The sequence below is a fragment of the Coregonus lavaretus genome, assembly GCF_964263955.1.
Source record: "Coregonus lavaretus genome assembly, chromosome: 29".
NCBI lineage: Eukaryota > Metazoa > Chordata > Actinopteri > Salmoniformes > Salmonidae > Coregonus > Coregonus lavaretus.
In genome coordinates, this window is record NC_140016.1 from 19,203,046 (window position 1) to 19,217,351 (window position 14,306).

The window sequence follows — 14,306 nt, forward strand, 5'->3', positions numbered from 1 at the left end:
ATGTGTGTTCATTTTGATGCTGTGAATCTGATCTTAGATCATTTGTAAAAAGTCCCACATTCATCTTACATGAGTTTGGCACTGTCTGTCCCCAGACCAATCACTCTCCTATTATGCCCCTGGAAAGGACAGGAAACACACAGGAAATGAATCAGAACCACCTTTATCCGCAAAGTACATTTACACATACTCAGACTTGTACTTGGAAACACACAGGAAATGAATCAGAACCACCTTTATCCGCAAAGTACATTTACACATACTCAGACTTGTACTTGGTGATATGGTGCTGCTAGTGTACATTTACATTTCAGTCATTTAGCAGACGCTCTTATCCAGAGCGACTTACAGTTAGTGAATGCATACATTTTTTTGTTTTTTTTCATACTGCCCCCCCCCCGTGGGAAACGAACCCACATCCCTGCCGGCCAAACCCTCCCCTACCTTGGACGACGCTGGACCAATTGTGCGCCGCCCATGGGTCTCCCGGTTGCAGCCGGCTGCTACAGAGCCTGGACTCGAACCAGGATCTCTAGTGGCCTTAGACCACTGCGCCACTCGGGATAGACAACATACTCAGACTTGTACTTGGTGATATGGTGCTGCTAGTGATAGACACCATTTAGAGACACAATACAGAAAGAGGAGTATACACAAAGTTTACATACATTATATACAAATAGGTAGAGTGAGCATAGAGCTATAAGAGAATGAGCAGATATACAAATACACAGTGGATTATACAGTTGATATACAGTGGATTATACAGTTGTTATGATGAGTTTCTCTGGTATCGAGAAGTTCAGGATGCAAGAGAGTAGTTGAACACTTAGATGGACAGTTGATTCATAGTTATTTTATGGTTACAGTACTGGATTCACATGACAAGCGGTACAGGCGTAGCCTCTTGTCATCCAAATGACTTTACATAGAAAACCTCTCAGTTTATATAATGCTTTTGGAGCTAATTCCATCCAACAGTTGCCAACCATTATTGAGTGCCACTCATCTCCTACAATAGGATAACCCCTACATGGTATCGTGTGGCACCCTAGCCAGGCCATTCCATCACGTACTCCTTCTAAGATCCAATTTGTAAGTCGCTCTGGATAAGAGCGTCTGCTAAATGACTTAAATGTAAATGTAAGATTAGCACCAGTGGCCCCCAATCTATCTTGGCACGCAGACCTTCTGTCACCCACCAGTGACATAACTAACACATGGCCTGTCCTTATCCTCTCTATATGAGATCAACGACATTAACCAATACTGTATAAAAATACGTTATATCAACAGTTGATATACAGTGGATTATACAATTGATATAAAGTGGATTATACAGTTGATATACAGTGGATGTACAGATGTACACTATCAGTACCAACATATCTAAACACAGAGAGATGGACAGAGTGCAATGCAGTATAGTGCAATTATTCAGAGTACAGTTCAGAGATGTCTTGATGCGGTGTGCAGAACAGAGTTCATAGATACAGTCCTTCAGAAAGTATTCACACCCCTTGACTTTTTCCACATTTTGTTGTGTTACAGCTTGAATTGAAAATGGATTACATGTAGATGTTTTGTCACTGGCCTACACACAATAACCCATAATGTCAAAGTGGAATTAATTCAGAATAAGTATTCAACCCCTTTGTTATGGCAAGACAAAATAAGTTCAGGATTAAATATGTGCTTAACAAGTCACATAATAAGTTGCATGGACTCTCTCTTTGTACAGTAATAATGTTTAACAGTATTTTTGAATGACTACCTCATCTCTCTACTCCACACATACAATTATCTGTAAGTTCCCTCAGTCAAGCAGTGAATTTCAAACACAGATTCAACCACAAAGACCAGGGAGGTTTTCCAATGCCTCGCAAGGAAGGGCACCTATTGGTAGATGGGTAGACATAAAAAAAGCCATTGAACATTCTTTTGAGCATGGTGAAGTTATTAATTACACTTTGGATGGTGTATCAATACACCCAGTCACTACAAAGATACAGGCGTGTCACGCTCTGGCTCCGGGACTTTGTATTTTGAGCCAGGGTGTGTTCGTTTTGGTTGTGTTTTGTTTTGGTTGGGTGGTCATTGGTTTTGTGTTTCCCTTATTTGGTCAATGACTCCCAATCGGAGGTAACGAGTGTCAGCTGTCGGCTCGTTATCTCTGATTGGGAGCCATATTTAAACTGTCTGTGTTCACCTTGTGTTGGTGGGATTTTGTTCGTGTGGTTTCTTGTTGTACCATAGACGTCACGTTTTCGTTGTTTTGTTCGTGTGTACGTTTAAATAATAAATATGTTCGCTACCAACGCTGCGCTTTGGTCCTACTTCATAGACGATCGTGACAAGGCGTCCTTCCTTTGCCTGGGAGGAAGGAAACCGCTCAGGGATTTCACCATGAGGCCCATGGTGACTTTAAAACAGTTACAGAGTTTAATTAATGTGATAGGAGAACACTGAGGATGGATCAACAACATTGTACTTACTCTACAATACTAACCTAATTGACAGAGTGAAAAGAAGAAAGCCTGTCCAAAATATGCATTTCAGTCTCTGTCGACATTTAGCTCTACAAACCACTTTGACTTGTCCTGGAGACATGGGTTGGCAGATTTGGTATGTTCTCGTGCAAATGAAAGACACTGATGGATTCTTGGTTGTGTGCACTTACAGTTGAAGTCGGAAGTTTACAAACACCTTAGCCAAATACATTTAAACTCAGTTTTTCACAATTCCTGACATTTAATCGTAGTAAAAATTCCCTGTTTTAGGTCAGTTAGGATCACCACTTTATTTTAAGAATGTGAAATGTCAGAATAATAGTAGAGAGAATGATTTATTGCAGCTTTTATTTCCTTCATCACATTCCCAGTGGGTCAGAAGTTTACATACACTCAATTAGTATTTGGTAACATTGCCTTTAAATTGTTTAACTTGGGTCAAACGTTTCGGGTAGCCTTCCACAAGCTTCCCACAATAAGTTGGGTGAATTTTGGCCCATTCCTCCTGACAGAGCTGGTGTAACTGAGTCAGGTTTGTAGGCCTCCTTGCTCGCACACGCTTTTTCAGTTTCTGCCCACAAATTTTCTATAGGCTTGAGGTCGGGGCTTTGTGATGGCCACTCCAATACCTTGACTTTGTTGTCCTTAAGCCATTTTGCCACAACTTTGGAAGTATGCTTGGGTTCATTGTACATTTGGAAGACCCATTTGTGACCAAGCTTTAACTTCCTGACTGATGTCTTGAGATGTTGCTTCAAAAGATCCACATAATTTTCCTTCCTCATGATACCATCTATTTTGTGAAGTGCACCAGTCCCTCCTGCAGCAAAGCACCCCCATAGCATGATGCTGCCACCCCCGTGCTTCACGTTTGGGATGGTGTTCTTCGGCTTGCAAGCAACCCCCTTTTTCCTCCAAACATAACGATGGTCATTATGGCCAAACAGTTCTATTTTTGTTTCATCAGACCAGAGGACATTTCTCCAAAAAGTACAATCTTTGTCCCTATGTGTAGTTGCAAACCGTAGTCTGTCTTTTTTATGGCGGTTTTGGAGCAGTGGCTTCTTCCTTGCTGAGCGGCCTTTCAGGTTATGTTGATATAGGACTCGTTTTACTGTGGATATAGATACTTTTGTACCTGTTTCCTCCAGCATCTTCACAAGGTCCTTTGCTGTTGTTCTAGGATTGATTTGCACTTTTCGCACCAAAGTACGTTAATCTCTAGGAGACAGAACGCATCTCCTTCCTGAGTGGTATGACGGCTGCGTGGTCCCATGGTGTTTATACTGGGGTACTATTGTTTGTACAGCTGAACGTGGTACCTTCAGGCGTTTGGAAATTGCTCCCAAGGATGAACCAGACTTGTGGAGGTCTACAATATTGGCTGATTTCTTTTGATTTTCCCATGATGTCAAGCAAAGAAGCACTGAGTTTGAAGGTAGGCCTTGAAATACGTCCACATGTACACCTGACTCAAATTATGTCAATTAGCCTATCAGAATCTTCTACAGCCATGACATCATTTTCTGGAATTTTCCAAGATGTTTAAAGGCACAGTCAACTTAGTGTATGTAAACTTCTGACCCACTGGAATTGTGATACAGTGAATTGTAAGTGAAATAATCTGTCTGTAAACGATTGTTGGAAAAATGACTTGTGCCATGCACAAAGTAGATGTCCTAACCGACTTGCCAAAGCTATAGTTTGTTAACCAGAAATGTGTGGAGTGATTGAAAAACAAGTTTTACTGACTCCAACCTAAGTGTATGTAAACTTCCGACTTCAATTGTACGTGCATGTCCACACGCGTGGGTGTGCGTGCATGTCCACACGCGTGGGTGTGCGTGCATGTGTCAAGCATGAATTTGTGTGTGTGGTTGTTTGTTTATGAGTGTTTATGTGTGTGTTAGCATATCTGAGGGGCCTTAGGCACTGTCCTGCAGAGCTTTGTGGGGTTCAAGGGAGCACATACGGAGGGGGGAGTATGGAAGGATGGAAGAAGGAGGGAGGGGTGAATGGATGAACGAGGAAGATAAATATGAGAATGAGAAAGGAAGAGATACAGGAAGAGAAATTAAGGTTTTAGGGAGAGGGAGTGTTTGGAAAATGAATAAAAAGATGTGACAGAGAGAGGGCAAAATATGAAGGTATGAGAGAGAAGGAGAGGGGAGTGTGGTGTCAGAGCTGAAAGCTGTGAAGTTGTCTCCAGAGCTGCACCTGAGCTTCCAACGGCTAATCAAATCATTATACAAACACTAGTTCTACAGGAACATTCTACCTCTCATCTCTCTCTTCTCTCCCTCCACAGGAACATTCTACCTCTCATCTCTCTCTTCTCCTTATCTTATGTTCCTTTAAAGGGGGGCTGAACTTCCTGATTTAGCCTCGGTTTCAATTCTCCTCATTAGGAAATTTGACTGAGAGCAAGATTTGAGTCTTGGGGCCGTGCTTTGATGTGGGTGTCTCTTGTGTGTGTGTGTTCTAACTTGGGAAGCGTTTGTACTTTCACTATGCCAAAACGGAACACAATTAGTCACTCCCCCTTCTAGAAACAGTCTAACCAGGTCTTGTTTCTGGAAGTAGCCTAGGCTAGCTAGGAAGCTAGTCAACTTCTTTCGCCAATTAGTTTCAGCCACCCGGTGTGCGACCGTGGCAAAGTTGGTTTGACTTTGGATAGCCTATCAATGGGGCTAGTTAGGTATCGTCAATAAATTGCACAGTGTACATGGAGCAATATTTTCATGTTGCACATCTTTTAGTTGTCTCATTTAATGCTTTCAATAATTGGACATTAATTTTTACAATTTATAGTTGGTTAGAGGTTTTTAAGTCATTGAAATTTGGAGCTATTTAAAAATATTGTCCCATGTACATTGTGTCATTTACTGATGGTCCCTAACTATCCCCATAGGGATATCAGATGTCAAACCAAATTGACCATAGGCATTACAATCTCTCTTTCATTCTCTCTCCCCTTTTCTCTCCTCTCTTTCCATCCTTGCTATCTCCATGTGTCCCTTTCTCCACCTCTATCTCCATCCTCCCACCATTCACCCTCTCCCCTCCCTTCCTCTCTCTCCATAGAATGACTACAGGAAGTTGTCCATGCAGTGTAAGACTTTGTCGTGGGGTGTTGGACCAGTGCAGAGACACAGAGGAGGTGGAAGCCATCTTGAACGGAGACGTGGACAATGCCCCGCCCAGCGACAACAACCGGCCCTGCCTCGAACGCGTCAAACTGGCCATCAAATACGACGTCAAGAAGGTGAGACAGCCCAACCAGGACCGCAACATGACCGCATTGCTTGACATTGCTGTAAATGACCAACGTTAGTTTTGGTTTAGTTTACATGGCAGTATTTATCTGATAGCATTGATTGTACATGTAGCATTTGACCGCATTTGTGTGTTTGACCTTATTGTTAACTGGTATAATCTGAGTCGAAAATGTTTATTTAGGTTCAATCTAGATAATTCAGGGAAAGCATTCGATCAGTGATGTAGTGTTGCAGCAGTGATGCAGTACACACATTTATGTGTGTGTGTGCGTGTCTGTGTGCATGCATGTGTGTGTTTGTGTGCATGCGTGTGAGAGTGTGTGCGTGTGTGTGTGTGTGTGTGTGTGTGTGTGCATGCATGCATGTGTGCAAGTGTGTGTCCCGAGGCCTGGTAGCGTTTGTAAATATCAGACCTATCGAGTCTCTGTCTCAGAGTGCTAATCCCTCTCATACCAGAGGTGTTTCAGCTAAATGTCAAACCACGTCACCTCTCCCTACATCACCTGGGACTCACAGAGACTGACACACACACAAACACACACACACAGTCATACACACACATTTCAACAATAAAGGTATACAAGTTTATCTGACCTTATAGTCGAGCATCCTATATGGAAACATTGTGAGACATTAGTACCACCATATCATCTAAGCCATAATAATGTAGACTCCAGCCTGTCTGTAAGCATCCAGGGACACAGTAAAGTGTAGTGCATGGACTGTTTTCCCAAAGCAGGGGTGCGTGACCACAGCAGTGTGTTAATCAACCTGCCAGACTAGGGGGAGGATGGGTTGCCATGACAACCAGGTGGCCCCAGATACTAGTGCGTAAACTGAGGGGGACACACATACACACACACACACACACGCACACGTACACACACACACACACTTCGAGGGTGTCTCAGGGAGAGTTCAGATATACAAAAAAATACATTTCCAATTCACAAATATTATTTAATTATACACACTTGTGCATGTGTTAAATAGGACAAATATTAGCACCCTCTAAATGATGAATTATTATTAGTCATTACAGATGGAGAATAGCTGACAGGAAGAACAGGTCCATTTAAAGAGCAGACTTTTCCTGTTTAGCTCTTCAAGAAAATTATTTTTAAAAGCAAGCAAATGTTTGTGATTTGTATCCAACTTGAATGCACTGCAGGGAACTGACAGAGTGAATCTTTATTCTTGGCTTGTTTTATTGCTGTAGCTATCTGACTGTAGTTTTAATTATTTTATACAGTTCATGGCTCACACTTACTGTCAGGAGGAGCAAGAACTGACCCACACTTCCTGTCAGCAGGCGCAAGAAATGTGTGCTTTGTTGATATACAGTAACCGTCTTTATGTAAGTGTGGGCCAGTGTGTTTTCATCTCTCTCTCTCTCTCTCTCTCTCTCTCTCTCCTCTCTCTCTCTCTCTCTCTCTCTCTCTCTCTCTCTCTCTCTCTCTCTCTCTCTCTCTCTCCTCTCTCTCTCTCTCTCTCTCTCTCTCTCTCTCTCTCTCTCTCTCTCTCTCTCTCTCTCTCTCTCTGTAGTTTGTGGCCCATCCTAACTGCCAGCAGCAGCTGCTGACTATCTGGTATGAGAACCTGTCAGGTCTGAAGCAACAGTCCATCGGGGTCAAGTGTTGGACCGTTCTGGGGGTCAGCTTGGGACTGCCCTTCCTGGCTCTCGCCTACTGGATCATGCCCTGCAGCAAGGTAATGGACGCAGGCAGACGCCCCTACAGTATACACACACACATGCTTGCGCAAACACACACACAGACAAGGGGGGGGGGTGGGGGGGGGGTCAAAGTATGTGTGTGTGCTTGCGTGTGTGTGTGTGTTTGAGACCTGGAGTGTGGGAGCAGCAATATCCTTGTGGGGGTTCTAGGGGCTGTTGTCAGTAAGAGGATTACTAACCAATCAGAAGACAGACAGTTAGAGAGTCTAATCCTCCTATAGCAGGAGGAAGATACTGTAAGTATCACACTAACCTTTACCTCCACTGGCAGGTCCCTCCCAGCATCCTCTCTGACACTGGCACAGCCTCTGACAGAAAGAGAAAGGAAAGGAAATAGAAAGAAAAGAGAGCAAGCCAAGAGGATGAGAGAAGGGGAATTAACTGTGGAGAGAGAGGAATGGTGACAGGAGCGTGAAGAAGGATGGATAAGAGGGAACGAGAGAGAGAAGGAGAGGAAATGGACAGAGACTCAGGGAAAAGGAGGGAGAGATGTACAGGGAGACTGAGGGTGTCCGACAGAAAGACAGACAGAGAGACGGATGGAGGGAGTGGATTGAGGGGGTGATCAGAGATGGTCTCTGCTGATGATGTCTGTAATCATTATGTTTAATAGGAGCATATCAGGGACCAGTCACCCCTACCAGTGGCCAGTCACCCCTATCAGGGGCCAGTCACCCCTTAACACTGAGAAATACAGCTGGATCTCTCCCCACCTCAATCTGCTGAGAATAACAGTGGATGAGTCCCAAATGGCACCCTATTCCCTATATAGTGCATTATGTTTGACAAGAGACATGTGGCACCTGGTCAAAAGTAGTCCATTTCATTATGAGAATATGGTGCAATTTGGGATGTTCCTGTCCGGAGAAAACAGATGGGAAAGACACACACATGATTGATTAGGTTTAGATGGCAGTGTGTGTGGCGGCAGGTAACCTAGCAGTTAGAGCATTGGGCCAGTTACCAAAAGGTCGCTGGTTCGAATCCCCAACCCAACAAGGTGCTCTTGAGCAAGGCAGTTAACCCTAATTGCTTCTGTAAGTCGCTCTGGATAAGAGCGTCTGCTAAATGATTGAAGAAAAATGTGGTGAACAACACCCTTGACGTATGTGGGACACACACACAGCACGATGGCTGTCTGTTAAATGAACAAGCTGGCCAATACATTTGTGGTTGTACTTATGTGCATGGTAACATTCACAAATATATGTGCCTGTGTTTTGAGTGCATATTTATGAATGTACAGTGCATTCGGAAAGTATTCAGACCCCTTCCCTTTTTCCACATTTTGTTACGTTTTATTCTAAAATTGATTAAATTTTAAAAAATCCCTCCTCAATCTACACACAATACCCCATAATGAAAAAGCGAAAACAGGTTTTTAGACATTTTTGTTAATTTATAAAAAATTAAAAACAGAAAAACCTTATCTACAAACAGTTGAAGTCGGAAGTTTACATACACTTAGGTTGGAGTCAGTAAAACTTGTTTTTCAATCACTCCACACATTTCTGGTTAACAAACTATAGCTTTGGCAAGTCGGTTAGGACATCTACTTTGTGCATGACACAAGTCATTTTTATAACAATTGTTTACAGACAGATTATTTCACTTATAATTCACTGTATCACAATTCCAGTGGGTCAGAAGTTTACATACACTAAGTTGACTGTGCCTTTAAACAGCTTGGAAAATTCCAGAAAATTATGTCATGGCTGTAGAAGCTTCTGATAGGCTAATTGACATAATTTGAGTCAATTGGAGGTGTACCTGTAGATGTATTTCAAGGCCTACCTTCAAACTCAGTGCTTCTTTGTTTGACATCATGGGAAAATCAAAAGAAATCAGCCAAGACCTCAGAAAAAATATTGTAGACATCTACAAGTCTGGTTCATCCTTGGGAGAAATTTCCAAACGCCTGAAGGTACCACGTTCAGCTGTACAAACAATAGTACGCAAGTATAAACCCCATGGGACCACGCAGCCGTCATACCGCTCAGGAAGGAGACGCATTCTGTCTCCTAGAGATGAACGTGCTTTGGTGCGAAAAGTGCAAATCAATCCCAGAACAACAGCAAAGGACCTTGTGAAGATGCTGGAGGAAACAGGTACAAAAGTATCTATATCCACAGTAAAACGAGTCCTATATCGACATAACCTGAAAGGCCGCTCAGCAAGAAAGAAGCCACTGCTCCAAAACCGCCATAAAAAAGCCAGACTATGGTTTGCAACTACACATAGGGACAAAGATTGTACTTTTTGGAGAAATGTCCTCTGGTCTGATGAAACAAAAATAGAACTGTTTGACCATAATGACCATCGTTATGTTTGGAGGAAAAAGGGGGTTGCTTGCAAGCCGAAGAACACCATCCCAACCGTGAAGCAGCATCATGCTGTGGGGGTGCTTTGCTGCAGGAGGGACTGGTGCACTTCACAAAATAGATGGAGTGGCCATCACAAAACCCCGACCTCAATCCTATAGAAATGTGTGGGCAGAACTGAAAAAGCGTGTGCGAGCAAGGAGGCCTACAAACCTGATTCAGTTACACCAGCTCTGTCAGGAGGAATGGGCCAAAATTCACCCAAATTATTGTGGGAAGCCTACCCGAAACGTTTGACACAAGTTAAACAATTTAAAGGCAATGTTACCAAATACTAATTGAGTGTATGTAAACTTCTGACCCACTGGGAATGTGATGAAGGAAATTAAAGCTTAAATAAATCATTCTCTCTACTATTATTCTGACATTTCACATTCTTAAAATAAAGTGGTTATCCTAACTGACCTAAAACAGGGCATTTTTGCTAGGATTAAATGTCAGGAATTGTGAAAAACTGAGTTTAAATGTATTTGGCTAAGGTGTATGTAAACTTCTGACTTCAACTGTAAGTATTCATACCCTTTGCTATGAGACTCGAAATTGAGCTCAGGTTCATCCTGTTTCCATTGACCATCCTTGAAATGTTTCTACAACTTGATTGGAGTCTAACTGTGGTAAATTCAATTGATTGGACATAATTTGGAAAGGCACACACCTGTCATGTATAAAAGGTCCCACAGTTGACAGTGCATGTCAGAGCAAAAACCAAGACATAAACCAAGACATTGTCATTATGGGGTATTGTGTGTAGATTGATGAGGGGAAGAAACAGTTCAATCCATTTTAGAATAAGCCTGTAACGTAACAAAATGTGGGAAAAGTCAAGGGATCTGAATACTTTCCGAATGAACTGTAAATGTTCAGTGTGTCGATCTGCATGTGTTTGTAAAGGTGTGTGTCTCATCCCTATCTCTCCCATCCCTCTGAAGCATAGCTGTGTTTGTGTTGGTGTACCAATCTGTACTTGTCTGATTCTCCAGGATTAGTACAGAATTATTAATTAATGTTTCTCTTCACACTTTGATGTCTGGACATGGGTTACTGGAGGGTCAATAAAATAGAAGTTCTGTTGGCTACACTCCAATGGAGAAATGTTCTATTCAATTGACAGGAGTATTGAGTCTGACTCAAAGTCTGACTTAGCTAAACCCTAAGTCTGTCTTAACTGAATATGGTTTGTTTTTCAGCCTCAGGTTCCATACCATAGTCCACACTTGTTCCACTAAGTCAGTTTATTATGACACATCCTGACAGTGATACTGTTTCTTTGCAATATCATGTACACGTTTAACATGGTGCTATTACATTTAAGCAATAAGGCACCTCGGTGGTTAGTGGTATATGGCCAATATACCCCGGCTAAGGGCTGTTTCTAGGCACGACGCAACGTGGTATATTGGTCATATACCACAAACCAAGGAGGTGCCTAATTGCTGTTATAAACTGGTTACCAACGTAATTAGAGCAGTAAAAATACATGTTTTGTCATACCCGTGGTAGATGGTCTGATATACCACGGCTGTCAGCCAATCAGCATTCAGGGAACGAACCACCCAGTTTATAAAACACATTTGAATAATTTAGTAGACACTTTTATCCAGAGTGACTTACAGATAGTGCATTCATCTTAAGACAGCTAGGCAAGACATCCACATCACAGTCATAGTAAGTAGACCTTTTCCTAAATAAAGCAGCTATCAGTTAAGTGTAAAGAAAGGCTAGTACAACTGTTGTATTTTTTTTACCCTGTTTGTCTTAGTTGGGTCAGATCCTGAGAAGTCCTTTCATGAAGTTTGTGGCCCACGCCGTGTCCTTCACCATCTTCCTGGGCCTGCTGGTCATCAACGCCTCAGACCGCTTCGAGGGGGTCCAGAACCTGCCCAACGAGACCATCACTGACCACCCTCGTCAGGTGTTCCGGGTCAAGACCACTCAGTTCTCCTGGACTGAGATGCTCATCATGAAATGGGTGCTGGGTGAGTAGGGGTGAGGGAGAGAAGGGGATAGAGGCAAGAGGGGAGGAAATGAGGGAGGTCAGAGGAAGAATGAGAGGGGATGGATTAAGAGAGAGAAAGAAGGAAAGGATGGTGGATGGAGAGAAATAAATAGGAAGAGAGGGAAAGAGAGAGAGGGAGACAGGTACCCACACACAAGATCAATCATTACATAAACATCAGCTAGTTTCTCTGTCCCTTCTCTCTCTCTCTCTCTCTCTCTCTCTCTCTTTCTCAATCTCTCTCTCTCTCAGGTATGATCTGGTCGGAGGTCAAGGAGATCTGGGTGGACGGTCCTAGAGAGTACGTGAATCACCTGTGGAACGTGTTAGACTTCGGCATGTTGTCTATCTTCGTAGCATCGTTCACCGCTCGGCTCATGGCCTTCCTCAAGGCCTCCAAGGCCCAGCTGTACGTAGACCAGTTTGTGACCAACGAAGACATCCGCAACGCATCCCTACCTACTGAGGTAGCCTACTACACCTATGGTGCGTGGAAATATACAGTTGGCATTCTCATTTTCTACCCTTCTACGAGGGTCTACATTAGCCACTGTGGACTAGTGCCCACAGTACACTGCTCAAGGTCCCTAATCACTGCCGTCATCTTCTGGTGTGAGGTTGTTATGACAACGGCTGTTTACAGTAAACTGCTATGCAGTCTGCATACACACGCATATGCTACCCTCCCCACTATTTACACATAAACACTTTGAAACAGCCAACACACAATGACGCACTCAGTCACACACCCCAAAGCCCTGGTAGTTGTCTGTATACGTCTGTGTTTATCTCTCCTGGTGGTTTTGAAATGAGGAAGTATTTTTCAAAGAATAAAAACAAAGTGCTTATGCGTAAACAAAGCCTTTGTATTGAACCACTCTGGTGCTATAAGTTGTCCAATATTCCCTTAAGAGTTTATTCTCCCCCATCTTCAAACAACTCCTAATGAGAGGACGCAGCTCATTGGTGCTTCATTTATCCTTTCATTGTCCTTTCATTTGTCCTTTCATTTGTCCATTCATTTGTCCATTCATTATTCCTTTCATTTGTCCTTTTCAGAATCTCTTCTACTCTTTGTTTCTATCTTCTCTCATCTCTCACACTCTCTCTCACTTTCTCTCTCTTCTCTGGCTACTTCTTCACCATCCTCTCTCTCTCTCTCTCACTTTCTCTCTCTTCTCTGGCTACTTCTTCACCATCCTCTCTCTCTCACACTTTCTCTCTCTTCTCTGGCTACTTCTTCACCATCCTCTCTCACTTTCTCTCTCTTCTCTGGCTACTTCTTCACCATCCTCTCTCTCATGTTTTCTCCCTCCTGTTCGTCTCTCTGTTTCTCATTCATGTTTTGCTTTCTCTTTTCTTCTCTCACTCTCTATATCTCTCTCTCCCTGTCCCTCTAATCCATGCATCTCCATCCATTTTTCTCTCTCCCTTATCCCTTCTCCTTTCACCTACCTTTAAATTACATTCACTTTCAACTATCTCTCTCCCAACAAGATCTCATAGCTTCCCTTAGAAATGTGATGTATTATGAATGAACGTTTATTTTTGCCGCATTAATTCCACGTGTTTACAGGGTTAATTCCACATGGTTACAGGGTTAAAACAGAAACAACTCAAAGTTGAACAGTTTAAGCATTAATTCCGAGGGGTTAAGGTTAGGGCTATTGTTTAGGGATGGCTTAGTACAAAGTAATTAAAAATGACACACTATTACTATCAGGTATCATCAGTATTCTTAGTATTCTCGTGGCTTGCCAGATCATTGTGAACTGCCGTAGCGCTGTGGTCTGAGCAGCACTCTTCGGCGCCGAGGATCATGAGTTTGCACGTCCGAAATTGAAGTCTGTTTCTACTGATCAGGCTCCTCTCTCCCTCCCCCTCCCCTCCCTCTCTCAGCCAGGAATAAGTGGCGTCCGTCGGACCCCCAGATAATCTCAGAGGGTCTGTATGCCATCGCTGTGGTGTTAAGTTTCTCCCGCATCGCCTACATCCTGCCGGCCAACGAGAGCTTTGGCCCGCTCCAGATCTCCCTGGGCCGGACGGTGAAGGACATCTTTAAGTTCATGGTCATCTTCATCATGGTGTTCGTGGCCTTCATGATCGGCATGTTCAACCTCTACTCCTACTACCTGGGAGCCAAGTACAACCCTGCCTTCACCACGTGAGTGGGACCACACACACAGGAACACACACACACACACACACATGCATGTTCAACCTCTACTCCTACTACCTAGGAGCCAAGTACAACCCTAGCTTCTCCACTTCACACTGACATACTGTTCACATACACTCTCCACCGTATTAGCGTGTAGAGAGAAACTCAGCCTTACTTTCTTTTGGCCAAACATTTAGGAAAGACACTAGACGAATCCCTAAAGGTCACCTTTCTTTCAAAGCTCT

The 14,306-nt window shown here is 43.1% G+C and overlaps 1 protein-coding gene across 1 annotated transcript in view; it reads left to right on the forward strand.

Moving 5' to 3' along the window:
- LOC311105127 (short transient receptor potential channel 7-like) overlaps positions 1–14,068 on the forward strand; it is a gene marked incomplete at its 3' end in the record, with an annotated part of 16,539 nt that extends 2,471 nt beyond the window's left edge. The window contains 6 exon segments of the mRNA XM_084147150.1: positions 5,595–5,635; positions 5,637–5,775; positions 7,334–7,498; positions 11,664–11,880; positions 12,153–12,386; positions 13,800–14,068. Of these exon segments, the coding sequence (XP_084003276.1) occupies positions 5,595–5,635; positions 5,637–5,775; positions 7,334–7,498; positions 11,664–11,880; positions 12,153–12,386; positions 13,800–14,068 (1,065 nt within the window).
- Between the last annotated feature and the right edge of the window lie 238 nt (positions 14,069–14,306).